This window comes from Geotrypetes seraphini, chromosome 2 (genome assembly GCF_902459505.1).
Source record: "Geotrypetes seraphini chromosome 2, aGeoSer1.1, whole genome shotgun sequence".
In the NCBI taxonomy this organism is placed as follows: Eukaryota; Metazoa; Chordata; class Amphibia; order Gymnophiona; family Dermophiidae; genus Geotrypetes; species Geotrypetes seraphini.
In genome coordinates this window covers 432,057,456-432,073,909 of record NC_047085.1, presented here as the reverse complement: position 1 = coordinate 432,073,909, position 16,454 = coordinate 432,057,456, and the positions used below count along the sequence as shown (strand labels likewise).

The 16,454-nt window shown below is 39.6% G+C and overlaps 1 protein-coding gene across 1 annotated transcript in view; it reads right to left on the bottom strand.

Annotated features, from left to right (window-relative positions):
• Positions 1-16,454, bottom strand: part of MRC1 (mannose receptor C-type 1) — a 239,932-nt gene that overhangs the window by 157,565 nt on the left and 65,913 nt on the right. The window contains 3 exon segments of the mRNA XM_033932883.1: positions 237-394; positions 3,390-3,572; positions 9,733-9,879. Of these exon segments, the coding sequence (XP_033788774.1) occupies positions 237-394; positions 3,390-3,572; positions 9,733-9,879 (488 nt within the window).

The window sequence follows — 16,454 nt, the reverse complement described above, 5'->3', positions numbered from 1 at the left end:
GTCCTGATAATACTTTTCTTCTAGAAATTTATACACGTAAGAATGTTTTAAGTTTAGGGATCTATGAAGTCTTTCTCTGTCTCAGGAGACTGGCCTATTGACTGATTTGATTAAAAGTAATTCAGTTGAAGCCCCTTTTGAAATAGGCATATCAATTATTCCTGGGCTCAAATACTCATATATAAAGTAGATTTGAATTTCTCCAAATCTTTGAATTTCCTTCAAAGTTGTGTTACCTGTCCTTTCATAGCAACACAATCTTCCTGCCTGTTGTTCCGATGGGATGGTTCTCCTGGCAGCCATTTAGTGTACGCCACTGGTGTCCCGTCGATCCATTCAAAATACATTTGAACCTTTAGATCGTTCAAGCCAATCCAAAGTTCATCTGTTGGTTCTACGAAGAGAACAGAAGAGTAGATATTTTTATGCAACTGTCTGTGTCAAGTAGGAAAGGTAAGAAGGGTAATATGGCAAATCATTTGGTTCATCAATAGCATGAATATAACGCGGAACTTGGTGAGATCATGTCTCACCAAAGGCAAAGTATGACATTATCTGCATATATCAGTCTCATCAATAGAAAACTATAGCAGTTATTGTCAGTAGTATAGTCTAGCACTATTCCTGCTCCAAAAATGCTGTCGGCTTTAGTAAAAGTCAAATTCATGGGACAGTTGAGACATTTAGAGGAAGTTATCAATCTGAGCTACTGTTAAACCATGTGTTATTTTATTGATAACCCCAGTTATTAGTAACTAACCCCCTCTTTTACAAAGCCACGTTAGCGGCTGCTGTGCGGCAACAGCCCCAAAGCCCTTTAAATCTCTATGGGCTTCGGGACCGTTACCGCAGCGGCCTGCACTAAACGGCTTTGTAAAAGAGGCCCTAGGTCTCACTGAATAAAATGAGTTTTAGTGGTTGAAATAACACATCTTAATAACACATGTTGATAGCTATGACTTTAGCAAACATAAGGTAATTTTTCTGGAATTCCAGACTGAGTGCGTTGGTACCTCAGGGACTGTGCTAAGTTATTTAATGATTTGGGGGGTAAATAAATTATTGTGTATACATACATGGTAATTTATCTTTCACCTGGCACTATGCTTGTGGTGTCCCAAGGGATTCCTTTTACTCTGCAATTTAACATAAATTTGAGTTTACCGGGCTTCACTCTATCTGAGATAGGAATACAATTTTGTCTTATGCTGATAATATTTTCATGATACCACCCATATAAGACCCACCTGCTCAGTCACTAAATAAAGCATTGAACCTGGAGATACACTTGGTTTAATAAATTAAAACCCAAAATGTTATAGTTTATTAATTCAATACTCATGAAATATACCTTAATACAAACAACTATTCTTGGACCTCAGCAGTGACTCGTTTCACATGGGCTTCATTCAATCTATAATTCGCATGCTTCCCCACGGTCCATATTAAATGTATTTAGTTATTCGTTCATATTTTTATTAATATTCATTTTCCTTTATATTTCTTATGTATTTGTATCTTACATTCAATCAATTACAAAGATTGTTAAATTATAAGGAACTATCCCCCCCCCTTTTACTAAACTGCAATAGTGGTTATTAGCGCAGGGAGCCACACTAAATGCTCTGCACTGCTCCTGACGCTCAGTGAGTTCAGCGTGGCTCCCTGTGCTAATAATCGCTATAACGGTTTAGTAAAAGAGGGGAGGGATATATTAGATATTCACCCCAGATATGACATATCCCAAGGGGTTGAAACTTGGATTAGAATTCATTATTGTGAAACTAAAATTCTGATTGGCTTTCTCATACCATGTGATTCAATTTAAATGTGGAGTTGATTTGGACTGTCATTTTGGAAACATTGCAAATGCAGAATCTGGACATAATGGGTAACAATAGCCTCAGAACAGAGTGGGAGAAAAGGGAGTGGCTGGTTGGGATCAGGAGAAACCTACACCATCTCCCAGAACAAGACTGGCTGATATGTGAAAGAGTTTACTCCAGCAAAGGGCTGGAAAGCAGCAAGCCACTCATTCTCAAAATTTCCAGTGTGAGTAATGAAAATACAAATATCTGGAGAGGTGGAAATATTGACAGGATAGAGGCAGAACAAAGGCTTATCTTTGAACTCGAGACAACAATTCCAGCAGGCCTTAACTTTGAAATCGAGTACCACCACTTCCTGTGATAAACCCATTTTGGACCCCTGAGGAAGGAGCGTTTTCTGAAACACGGACCGTGTTGGGTCCTCTAGAATCATACCAGAGGACCATTTTTTATATTTGTATTTGTTTTATTTCTTTTTAGTTTTCTGAATGCTACACTGCCCCCCTCTAATATTAAACTGCGCTAGCGGTTTTTAGCGCAGAGAGCCGTGCTGAATGGCCCGTGCGGCTCCCAATGCTCATAGGAACTCTATGAGCATTGGGAACAGTGCGGGCCATTCAGCACAGCTCTCTGCGCTAAAAACTGCTAGAGCAGTTTAACAGAAGAGGCCCTGAATCTTTTCTAATAAAGATTAGTTTTACATCTTGTACATCATATCTGCAGTTTTTTCTTTTGTTTTTGATCTTTTTACTGTCACCCTAAAGAAACTGGCTTCAATTTATCTCAATATCTAAAAGTCAGGAAGGATCAGGAAGGAAAACAAAAAACATAAATATATATGTGAGGATCTCTCACTTAATTCTTCCCGCTAAAGAAATTTTAACAGCGGTGGAGTGGTGGTACTGAGGCCCGAAAAAAAGCTCTGACAAAGTTGTGTTTGAAGAACGGGTTATACTTGGGAAGTGGTGAGGATGTTTTACTTCAGGACAAACAAATGGTTTAATATACTGCATTTTCCAATGTGTGGATCAAAGCAGTTAAAAAAAAAAAAGATATGTAACATAAAAGAAATCCAATAGAATGCATAGTAAAGCTTCTCATTCATTCTAAAGACAGAAGAATCCAGAAATCCAAAGAGGGGCATTTTCGACAGGACGTCTAAGTATGAGTTTGGATATTTTGGGAAAGATGTCCAGAAATTCAGTAGAGAAAATGTTCATTCTCAAAACAGCAAAATGTTTATATTTTTTTTGAAAATGAGCCCGAAAGGCTCATACCTAGCAAGCTCACTGCAAGTCAGTGTTCATAAAGGCCAATCTAAAAAAAAAATAGTTTTTAGTAGTACTTTAAATTTAGAAAAGGAATGTTCAGAATGACTATTAGGCAGAAAAATTATTCCAAAGTTTTGGGGCGAGAACAAAAAAGCTGCAGAATGAGTCAATTAATAATAAGCTTGGTTTGGGTTTAGGAGAACCATTCTATTGGAATCTGGCGACAAAGGGCATGGCAAGGCTTATATGAAACAATGGAATCAGCCAAATAACTATCTAAAATACTTACGGTATCCAAGCTGAGAAAAAACAAAGCTGAATTCTTCAACGTTATGGATACTTGCAAGCTCTGCATCTTCCTTTCTGCAGGAAGACGAGGCTTCTTTCCAGATCTTTGCCTCTCGGTATATTAAGTAACAGTATCCTGCATAGGGCATCCATAAATGTGGGCATTTAACAGCGATATCACTTTCTGCAATTGTTTTGGAAAAAGATAAAACAGATTAGAGCAGCTTGTTATACTATGCCATATCTCATTATGATCAGAAAGAGTATAATATTAGATTTAATGGAATTTCTAAGCATGGATATGGCTAGAAACAGATGTGGTCACATAACAGGTGCACACCTAATGGATCTTATCTTCTAGCCAGGGGCTCATGATAAATATTATCTATGGATATTTTAAATGCACCTGAAGACACACAAACTAAATGCTATTTTCAAACATATATATAGTTTTTTAAAAAATCTACATTTGGAAAAAGTTAAAAATAAGTCAGGAGTTATAGTATAATTCATATATTACATACTGCCAAGTTTCAGGAATTTTCAGTTTGGGCAAATTCAGAGTACAACACAGGACTAAGAGATTGCTTTCTGTGTTCAGGCTTTAGGTCTGATTCTGATCCCTGAAGTTTGGTAACTGTATTTTGCTCACTGCTCAACCCCTGATGAAGGCATCGCATGCCGAAAGACAGTTTGTGTTGGGTCAATAAAGACAAGACCCTGTTCATTGAGGCCCTTTGTGCTTTTTTGCTGTTTTGTGTTTGGTGTGCTCTGCCCCTCTCTGTGTTGGTCACCTTAGGTTGTGCACGCAAATCGGTGCACACATCCAATTTGTGTTAATTGTTTAACAAGCCTAATCAGCGTTGAGAATGAGCAATTAATATCTCATTGATGCTAATTAGTACTAATTAGAAGTTATATGCACAACTTGGTAAGTGCATTCTATTAAGTGCTACACATCAGTTCAAGTGCGCAAATCTGAAAAGCGAGCAAGGCCGGGGGGGAGGGGGGGAGCATGGGCCTTCCTAAAATGTATGCCCACTTTTATTGAATACACCTAATGCATGCACAAATGAGGCACAGATATTTAGACTTGGTTTTCTCTTGGCCTGTGCCTAAAAGTTATGACATGCACTGACTCTTAATGTGATTTTCAGTTATGGCCTCCACTATCTGGAATTTAGCACCAAATCACAAAAGAGAAATTGCATCCCTTGATAAATTTAAAAGTAGCTTAAAGGCCTTTCTTTTTAAAGATGCATATGATGTATGATAGTCCTTTTAAGGACAGTAATGGAAGTTCCCTGCCATTAGACTCGTATTTTAGATTATTTGCCTGTGTTTCCCTTCCTCTTGTTTTAACCCTCTTCCCATCTTTTTTTCTATTTAAATATTGTACTTCTGCCCAGTTGCCTCTCGTGTTGGTATGCCATTGTTTGTCAGTGTGTCAGCTAAACTTATCTTTGATAAGAATAAATTTGATCATGTAACTCCTCTGGCTCAAGGAATTACATTGGCTTCCAGTGTATCTCAGAATTCAATTTAAGTGCATTTGTATTGCATTTAAGATCCTATTTGGCATTTTTGCCACTTTGATTCCTTTAGACTGGAATGTTCATAGATCTCATCTTGCCAAAAGTTCTCAAAAATTAAAACTTACATTTCCCTCTCTCAGTGGTAAAAACAGAACCTTTAAGAGATTTAGGGCTCCTTTTACGAAGCCGCGTTAGCAGTTTTAGCGCACGCAGCTTTTTAGCGTGCACTAAACCCATGCTACGTGGCTAGAACTAACGCCAGCTCAATGCTGGCGTTAGCGTCTAGCGCAGCCAGCAGTTTAGCGTGCGCAATTACGCGTGTTAAACTGCTAACGCGGCTTCGTAAAAGGAGCCCTTAGTTATTCTTTTGCTTTTAAATTTACCGCTTACAGTAAGAAGTTTAGGTTCTTTTGATTTATTCCAGAAAGTTCTGAAAACTTTTTTGTTTGCCAAACAGTTTGGACATTAACTATTTCAGTCTACTTTTTCTTGTCAAATTTATGTATTATGTTTTACATTATTGTAAACCGAGTCAAGTTCCTCTTGGTTGATGACTTGGTCTATAAAACTAAGTTTTAGTTTAGTTTAGTTTTTTATTGTATTGAAATTTGTTTTTAATGTATGTTTTTATAATTTCTTGGTTTTTTATATATACTTTGTAAAACCGCTTTGATATTTGATAAGGCGGTATACCAAATTTTAAATAAACCTAAAACCTATAAAATATAGTCCTGTTCAGGCTCCATCTATGGTGTTGCCTGTGAAAAGGCAGTCAGGCAATTATCAACATTGCTATCTCCTTAGTGGGTGATGAAGGTTTAGGGGTACAAGAAAGGGAAAGGAACACACAAGACTACCAGGGATATTTATTTAATGTTGGAGGCCAGGGGTTGGGTTGAAGAGAGGGAGGGGGCCACAGTAGTAGGAGGAGAGGGGCTTATTACCCCCACTCTGGTAAATGTTGAGTGCACATAGCACTGCCAACTGCCAGCATATAACATCTGTATATTTGCCACATTCAGTAAATAAACCAATTCATGTTTTGAGCAGGGATTAGTTCATAGAAACATAGAAACATAGAAAATGATGGCAGAAAAGGGCCAGGGTCCATCTAGTCTGCCCACACTAATGGCCCACCCCCTATCTACCTCCATGAAGAGATCCCACATGTCAATCCCATCTTTTCTTAAAATCTGGCACGCTGCTGGCCTCAATTACCTGTCATGGATAACCAGAGAAAAAGGAAGAAAGGGAAAAGTAGGCCTGAGACATGATTTTTTTTTCTAATCACATCAGTTACCTGGCTATAGGGAGGGAGGGAGGGAACATTGAGCCTATAGAATAGCAAATTTTAAAATTTCTTCAGGGTCTGGTCACAAGAAGAGCATGGGTCATAGAGACGGACAAAGCAGATTTTTTTTGTGATTGAAATGGGGGGAAAGCCAGGGAGTGAGGGATCAGCAGCATACTTTTTCATACTTAGAAATTTGCTCCAGCTTATACACATACAAATGTAGGCATTCGGAAATTGTGCAGATCAGTACTTAAACTCCAACGTTGGCCTTTCTTTTAAAAGCTGACCATAGAATTCAAGCACATACGCAGGTGCAGTACCAAGCACTATCTGGATACTGAGGCTGAACATTCGTGTATGCCACCAACTGCTACCGTTATCCACATAACAGTAATAATTTATCACCAGTTTCCAGATAACTGTATGGATAAGTTAGGAGAGACGCTGGCAATGTGTGAATATTCAGGAAACTGATGGAAATTTTGAAGGGGAGCAGTTAAGATGTACAGTTTTATTCCTCAAGATCAAGACTATTTCCTTCTGCAGTATCACCAGCTCCAAAGAAGAATATCACTTGCTCATTATTAATGTAATGAACTTCTGGATGGTGCAGCTTTCGTTTGGCTTCTCTTTCATTTTTTGTGGGGTTTTTTTAAAATTCTATATTTTACTGAATGTAGGGAACAGTGTAATATTTAATCGTGATAATATACTAAATTGCTAAATGCATAACACAATCTTGTTCTTTGAAAATCATGTTTACTAAAAACTATTAATATATTAAACAGTGCTCAGTCCACAACCTATAGTATTTAAGTATAACAAACCACACAACACAGGCTGCCATCAGACCATCATGGCACTATTCTTGTCTGTACCACCAGATACTGTTACACTTAAACACTATAGGTCGCGGACAGAGCACTATTTAATATATTAATAGTTTTTTGTAAACATGATTTTCCAAGAACAAGATTGTGATATGCATATAGCAATTTTTTTAATTCTATACCTTGAAATTATGAATGTAGATAGAGTTTTTAAAGGAATAGCAAGTGGGTAAAACATACAGAACAAAATTCATGGAATTCTTTCCAACCCCTCTGCATGTGTGGTGGTGGTGGTGTGGCGGAATTGTGTGTGTGTGAGATCAGCAAAGCGGCAGCAGTTTGAACAGTGCAATTCCTTGGTCACTGCGTTTGTTTATTGGAATTTATTAACTGCCTTTATGAAAAGATTCACCCAAAGAAGTGTTAAAACGAATCAGTTGGAATTACAGCACTTCTCCCACAGAAATGTATTGGGAACATTTTTCAGAAGAGATTCGCCACATGAAGAAACTTCACTTCTACAGCACAGAAACCTCCTCCAGATCTCCTCATCCCTTCTTCTTAATGGATCTGCCTTCAAGGCCTCTTCCCCCATTTGCTAGAGGTTTTGAACTCAGAAAAAAAGTCCAGATATTCAGTATTACCCATCCTTCTACCTTCTGAACATTAATAAAGAACTTAGCTGACTTCTGAAAAAGGCAGACAGTTGGCATTCTTAACCTTCCGAGTCCTGTACATATGTCACAGGGCTCTGCCCCCTCTAAACATGTGGACACAAAGTATGTGCCAATGGCTTAATCTGACACTACCCCTTGGCAACATATGTTAATTGGCAGAGCACATACCGAACAGTTAAACTCTATAATTCTTGAAATATTTTCTACAGTAGACTTAACACCAAAGCAAATGAAATAAAAGGATAGAGGATTGTTTATATTCTCTGTGCTTGCATCTGTGGAGTCTGAATGTGTTTGTGTCTCTGTTCTGAGTTGTATGTGTGTGCTAGGCTATGTGTTGTGTTTGTGGGGGAGGAAGCAAGGAGGAGGAGGACCGGTTGTTCACCCTCTCCAAGGTAGGGAGAACGAGAGGGCACTCTCTAAAATTGAAAGGGGATAGAATCCGTATGAATATTAGGAAGTTCTTCTTCACCCAGAGAGTGATAGAGAACTGGAACGCTCTTCCGGAGTTGGTCATAGGGGAAAACACCCTCCAGGGATTCAAGACAAAGTTAGACAAGTTCCTGCAGAACCGTAACATACGCAGGTAGGGTTAGTCTCAGTTAGGGCGCTGGTCTTTGATCTAAGGGCCGCCGCGTGAGCGGACTGCTGGGCACGATGGACCACTGGTCAGACCCAGCAGTGGCAATTCTTATGTTCTTATGAGGCACTTGAGAGGCTGCAAGTTTAACGGTAAGAGGTATGGTTATGGGGACTAGTTTTGGGGGCAACGTGTGAAATGGTGAGGAAGTTGCAAAGGGATAGATTTGGGGGTTGGGACAGTTTGTGGGGTGCTGCATCGTGCATGCAGGGTAGATTTTGATGTGGAGTAGTATGTGAGATGATGGAGCAGTTATGGAGGTTAGTTTTTGGGGTGGGGCAGTTTATGAGGAGGTAAGGTAGGTACAGAGAGTATTTTGGAGTGGGGTAATTTGGAGGAGATATTTTTAGGGATGGGGAAGTTTGGGGTGGTATGGCAGTTGCAGGCAATATTTTGCCGAGTACGGAAGTTTGCAGGGTGATGGGGCAGATTGAGGGATAGTTTGGGAAATAGGGTTGTTTGTAAGATGGTGTGGCATTTGAAAAGGGTAGTTTTGAGGAATACCACAGTTTGTGGGGTGGGGTGGCAGTTGTGGGGGGAAAGTTTTTGGGTACGAGTAGGGTTACCAGATTTTATGATTGTAAAACCCGGACCCATGACCCTGCCCCACAGCCTCACCCAGCCCACCCCAGCGTCCAACTCATGCCCCATTCTGCCCCATCCCCGCCCCTCCCCAACTTCTTCTCACGCTCAGAGCCGTGTCAGGAGGGCATCTGCCCATGCACAGGTGTGACGCAATGACCTCACACATATCCACATATGTGACATCACCGCGTTGTATCCGCAAATGCCCTCCCGATGCAGCCCGAGCTCAAAGCTTTTCAAAACCCGGACAAGGTGCCGAGTTTTGAAAAGCTGTTCAGATACCTGGACAGTCCTCTAAAAAGACTGTCCAGGTAAATCCGGAAGTCTGGTAACCTTAGGTGTGGGGGCTGTTCCAAATTGGTAGTTTTTGGGCTGAGGCAGTTTGGTGGGTTGGGCAGTTAAGGGGGCAATTTGGGGGAGTTAAGAGCAGGTTGGGGGTTTGGAAAAGTAGGGAATTCTACCTTCTAAACTGCTTTGCCCTATTCTCTAACTGCTATATTTCACTCTAGAATCCATTCTCCCACAGAAATGCAATGGGCCATATTTTGGCTAGGCTTATTTTTTATTTTAGAACCCCCGTCTAATTGGACCGATTTTCAAACTCATTGTAGTTTTACTAGTTTTACCTTCAGGCCAAGCTTCATTCCATGCCATTAAATTTGGGGACATTTTGTCACCAGGCAGACAAACAGACATTCTCAACCCTTTTGCAAAATTCTTTCCAATTTCCCTTGGATTGGAAAGAATAAAAACCAAAATCATTATTTTTATGCTTTAATGTACCTGGAGGGACAGTAGCAGAACCAGATGGTTTTTTTGTTTTCTTGCAAATATAGCCAAGTTTCTGGGTACATTCCCTGTTTTCCCATTTAGCATTTCTTTCTGGATTTAACACCACACATGTTTTTCCAGGTTCAGCAATAGGATATCCTTGAAAAAAAAAGAAATCCAAAAACATTTACCTCATCGATTCTGAAAGTTCTTATTTAACTCTCTAGAATTTAGATTACTTTCAATTTTCTATACTGTTCTCCCAGAGGAGCTCAGAACGGTTTACATGAATTTATTCAGGTACTCAAGCATTTTCCCTATCTGTCCCAGTGGGCTCACAATCTATCTAATGCACCTGGGGCAATGGGGGATTAAGTGACTTGCCCAGGGTCACAAAGCGCAGTATGGGTCTGAACTCACAACCTCAGTTGCTTCTGTAGAAGGCCCTGCCTCTTTTGTTATAACTTCCTCTTTCAGAGAAGGCTATAGGCTGAGTCAGCTGCAAAATTATTTGGATGTAAGGCATAGTATTCTCTCTTGGAGAATCAAAACAAAATTAATTACACATCAAATGCCATGGTATCATAGAGAGTCAGTAGAACTAAAAAAAAGATATATATATATATATATATATATCCTGTCATACCCTCTTCTAGAGCACATTTGGAGAAAATCTCATAATATGAATGTAAAATAAAGTGGAAGTTTACATTTCAGTGATACATGGCAACAATTCAATCAGCTAAATGAAAATTTTATGCCTAGTAAATACAGGAGAGCCATTTAGATCAAAAGAAGCTGTTTAAGCTTTTTTATTCACTGACAACTGCTTTATTAGAATGGAAAAAACCGCACAAGTTTCATATCTCTCAGCTGAAGAATTCTAACCCTCTTAAGATGCTACACATCCCTTCCCCCCTCTCCTTTTCCGCTCAAACTCAGAGGAGGGAAATTCGATAGTGACGTAAGGAAGTATTTCTTCACAGAAAGGGTTGTAGATCACTGGAACAAGCTTCCAGAGCAGGTGATCAAGGCCACCAGCGTGCTTGACTTTAAGAATAAATGGGATGCCCTAGTGGGATCCTTACGAGGGTCGAGTTTAGGAAATAGGTCATTAGTACTCAGACTTAATGGGGTGGGTCAGTAGAGTGGGCAGACTTGATGGCCCTTTTCTGCCGTCATCTTTCTATGTTTCTATGTTTCTATAGTACCTTGAATGATCATAGACTGGGTTCCCTACTATTAGTTTCACTACTGCAGAAAAATCAAATGAAAGGGAAATTAACTAGGGTTAGTGCATTATTTTTTCTTTTTGGCACCCTAGTTGTGGAATAGCCTCTCCCTGCACTCAGAACAAGCCTATAAAACTTTTTGGACCCTTTTAAAAAACATATGTGACCTACTGAGTGAAAAGATACCACAAGTGACGTATGTGACTTATTTATACCACAAGATAGAGGAATATCAACAGCATAATCCTGCATAATTACATCTTTAAAAAATGAGAAATATTAATAAAAATACCCCTCTTTAGGTACCATTTAGGCACTTGCAATTTTTAGGCTGAAAAGAGCAAAGGGGATGAGACATGATATACTGCATTTTCTGTGTGGTTTATACAAACAAAGTAGTTTACATGGGGCGATGAAGTGTTAAGTGATTTGCCCAGTGTCACAAGGAGCTGCAATGGGAATCAAACTCACAACCTCAGGGTGCTGAGGTAGCTGCTCCTAGGTCACTCCTAAAACATGAAAAATATCAAAGTTTTGAAAAAATTGCATAGTCCCATTCTACTGATCCTATAGTACACAAAAACCTTTCAAAAATGAAAGTTGCCCAAATTTATAGCCTTTATTTCTGTTATTTAAAACCCCACTTTAGTACCTTCTTACCCAGTGAGTCACATATTATTTCAATGTTGCTTTTGGATGAGCAGCAAAGGTCTGGGCACTTGGCCTGTACTCTGCGGTATAGCAATTACTGAATCTGTTGGAATACCTGTGATTTTCTGAATGCTTAGTTCTTTCTTATCCATAACGGAATTCTTTTCCTTCTGAACTAATTAACTTAGGGTGTACACTGCTTTGACTTGTTTTAGCAACTGAAACAATATAGCAAACCATAACCCTATTCTTCTGATTCAACATGGGTGTATTGGAAGTGGGGGTCTTGGGTCCTCAGAAGCTGATGCACCCCTTCTGATATTCTGGAAGATGAGTTGTCCTCCCATCAGAGGCACTTCAAGGATGGACGAGATTAAACACAACTACAAGGGAGGCAATGCAGTTATCATGGGTGACTTCAATTATCCGGGGATAGACTGGAACCTAGGCACCTCCGGCTGTGGTACAAAGACTAAGTTCCTGGATGCTGTAGGCGATTGCTTCCTGGAACAACTTGTCAAGGAAAATACGAGAGGAAATGCAATTCTGGACTTAATTCTAAATGGACTACGCGGACCGGCACAAGGTGTAGAAGTAGAAGGGACACTGGGAAGCAGCGATCACAATATGATCCACTTCAACATGGACACAGGGGCAAAACATCGATCCAGAACGACAGCCACGGCACTGAATTTCCGAAAAGGGAATTACGAAGGGATGAGACTTATGGTGGGGAAGAAGATTAAGAAGAGGATAAGCACTGTAAAAATGCTAGAGCAAGCATGGTCCCTTTTTAAGGACAAAGTCACCGAGGCGCAAAATCTATATAAACCGCGTATCAACAAGGGATCCAAGAGGAAAAAGAACAAGGAACCAGCGTGGCTCACTGTAGCGGTGAAGGAAGCAATCAGAAACAAGAAGACTTTGTTTAAAGAATGGAAAAGATCAAAAACGGTGAAAATTGGAAAAAGCACAATCCACATCAAAGCAGGTGCCATAAGGCAGTACAAGGGGCCAAAAGAGACAATGAGGAAAATATAGCCAAGGAGGCAAAAAACTTCAAGCTTTTCTTTCGATATATTAAGGGGAAATGACCCGCAAAGGAAGCGGTGGGGGCCATTGGATGACCATGGAATAAAGAGAGTGCTAAAAGAGGGCAAAGTCATCGCCGACAAACTGAATACATTCTTCGCGTCTGTATTTACCGAATAGGATATACACAAAATATTGAAAGCCGACCGGCTATATGCAGGAAATGAAGACGGGATACTGACAGGGTTGACTAGAAGAGGTATGCAGGCAGATTAATAGGCTTAAAAACGATAAATCCCTGGGACCTGATGGCATCCATCCAAGGGTAATCAAGGAACTGAAAGGGGCTATAGCTGAACTGCTTCAACTAATAGCCAATCTGTCGATCAAATCAGGAAGGATTCCGGAAGACTGGAAAGTGGCGAATGTTGCACCGATATTCAAGAAAGGTCCGAGGGGAGATCTGGGAAACTACAGACCGGTCAGACCTCGGAACTGGGAAAGATGGTAGAGGCGCTGATAAAGGACTGCATCATTGATCACTTTGATGGACACAATCTGTTGAGGACCAGCCAGCACGGCTTCAGCAAAGGAGATCTTGCTTGACGAGCTTGCTGCACTTCTTCGAGGGAGTAAATAGGCAGATAGACAAGGGTGACCTGGTCGACATCGTATATCTGGATTTTCAGAAGGTGTTCGACAAGGTTCCGCATGAATGACTACTTTGAAAAATTGTGAGCCATGGAATCAAGGGTGAAATACTCACGTGGATTAAAAACTAGCTGGCGGATAGGAAACAGAGAGAGGGGTAAATGGACAATACTCAGACTGGATAAACATCATGAGTGGAATGCCACAGAGTTCGGTGCTTGAACCCGTGCTCTTCAACATATTTATAAACAACCTGGAAATTGGTACGACGAGTGAGGTGAATACGAAGTTATTCAGAGTAGTGAAGACGCAGGAGGATTGTGAAGACCTGCAATGGGACATAAACACGCTCGAAAAATGTGCTGCGACATGGCAAATGAGGTTTAACGTAGATAAGTGTAAGGTGATGCATCGGTAACAAAAATCTTATACACGAATACAGGATGTCCGGTGCAGTACTTGGAGAGGCCCCCCAAGAAAGAGACTTGGGAGTACTGGTCGACAAATCAATGAATCCGTCTGCGCAATGTGTGGCGGCAGCGAAAAGGGTGAACATAATGCTAGGAATGATTAAGAAGGGAATCACGAACAGAACAGAGAATGTTATCATGCTCCTGTACCGGGCCATGGTATGTCCTCACCTGGAATACTGTATCCAGCACTGGTCGCCGTACATGAAGAAGGACACATTACTACTTGAAAGGGTCCAGAGAAGAGTGACTAAAATGGTTAAGGGGCTGGAGGAGTTGCCGTACAGTGAGAGATTAGAGAAACTGGGCCTCTTTTCCCTTGAAAAGAGGAGACTGAGAGGGAACATGATCAAAACATTCAAGATAATGAAGGGAATAAACTTAGTAGATATAGACAGGTTGTTCACCCTCTCCAAGGTAGAGAGAACGAGAAGGCACTCTCTAAAGTTAAAAGGGGATATATTCCGTACAAACGTAAGGAAGTTCTTCTTCACCCAGAGTGGTAGAAAACTGGAAAACACCCTCCAGGGATTCAAGACAAAATTGGACAAGTTCCTGCTGAACCAGAACGTACACAGGTAAGGCTAGTCTCAGTTAGGGCACTGGTCTTTGACCTAAGTCAATATGCTATAGACTGGTACAAGCTGAGGGATATGCATCTGATGGCCTCACGGATTATGAAAGGCTAAAGCAGTGGTAGGCAAGAAGTTATGAACATGCATGGTGTGCCTGCTCAAAAGTCCTAGAAATCTAGGTTGAAGTATTGTTCCTGCACTGGCTTTTTTTGATAACAAAACCCATGATGTGAGGGCTTACTAAACTAAATTAGATTTAGGGACTCATTTTCAGAACAGAAAAATGTCCAAAAATAGCACAAAGCAGCAGATGGATCTATTTTTTGTTGGCTTGGATAGGGCTTGTTGGGGGTAGATGGGTTGAGGGGGTGAAAAACAAACCTACCTATTGTACTTCTTGTTTTCTCTGGCTTGTCATGCTACTTGTTTCCTATGTTTGCTTGTTTGTTGTTCAACAATAACAAAACGATTTACACTAAAAATTCCATTATTAAGACTAGAGCATCTTTCTGGATAACATTCACATTTTTAAATCCAAATCTAGGGAATAGAAGAGTAGCTTAGTAGTTCAATCAGGAGGTTGAAAATGAGGGAAGCCAAGATTCAAATCTCTCCGACACTCCTGCAAGTACATAGACAGACGCAGTCCTGCACCTATTTTACAAAAAGATCTATGTTTGGCAGAACCTCTTGTAAAATCCCTAGGGAATTCCATTTTCCGTGACCTTTTAAAATACAGCCTCCATGATTGTACGTCTTTAAGGATAGCAAAATACTTACTAAATGTAACTACCTTGAACTACAACTGAATCCAAACAAAACAGATTTTGTTACCAGTTGAGTTTCATTTAATGATCAACATGCTGGGTTTTGGCATAAAAAATTAAGACATTTTCTTTAGAAAAGACTTTTTTATAATGCTTTTTTTAAAATTTACACATGCTTATGTTAGGGTTTAGCTTTCATTGATAAGATCTTGAGTATGTGTAAATTTTGTCCTTTTTGTCTTGAATAGATTGTAAGCTTTGTCAAGCAGAGACCGTCTCTTGTATATTTATTTTAAAAATTTATAGACCACCTAAAGACTATATAATTTACATTAAAAAAAACATAATAATAAGAAAGACAAGCACAAATCAGGGTTAACAGCAGCAACACTTCCCAACATTTCTAGTGAGCTTATCATAGCAAAATGAAACATCTATCATAACAGTATCCTAATATTTTACCGAAAGTAATTGACACCAGAAGAACCACAACCTTTTCTATCTTGGGACCCCAGCTTTGGAACAAACTTCCAATCTATCTGCGCGCTTAAACCTCCTTAGAAAAATTTAAAAGCTATCTAAAAAGCTATCTTTATAAAGATGCTTATGAATCTTAGATCAGACAATCCTTTTGACTCTCCTATTTACTTTTTGATCAGGTCTCACCTTAACAATTACTCTTAGACTAAATCTTCATTAAAAAAAAATTTTTTTTTTCTTTTCTCTTTAATACCTCTCCTAAAGTTGTTCTTCCCTAACCGTTATTTTATTTTAAATTGTTTATTTTAAATCAAATGTAATTTAACCTTTCATTCCTTACGTATCTTTAATGTAACTATGGATAAAACTGTATGTTAATGGTTTTAAACTGTTTTATTTGTCCCCCCCAAATTATTATTGTTATACGCATTGAAAATACTTGATATTGCGTTTAAATCAAAATCTCAATAAACTTGAAACTTTCCTCCCATTATATATTACATGAAAGCATCAACAGGTAGCTGAGTTTTCAACAGCTTCTTAAAAGTCATTTGATCTGTACAAAGTCTCAAACTCCCAGGAAGAGTATTCTCCATCGTTTCACAGAAGCTCTTGAGAACATAGAGGCTTTCCATCTTGCATAACGGACTCTTTCTTCTTTATCCGTTATGAGCTTCATCCCTCCCTCAGACCTCAACCGTCTAGCAGGTTGGTATATTTTCCAAAGAATTTGAAAGTACAATGGGGATGACCTATACATTGGTGCATTGTGGAAAGCACCTTGTGTTGTATTCTCTGCTGTAATGGGAGCCAGTGTAATTGTTTCAAAACAGGTGCAATATGGGCCATCCTAGATACACCTGTAATTAACCTGGC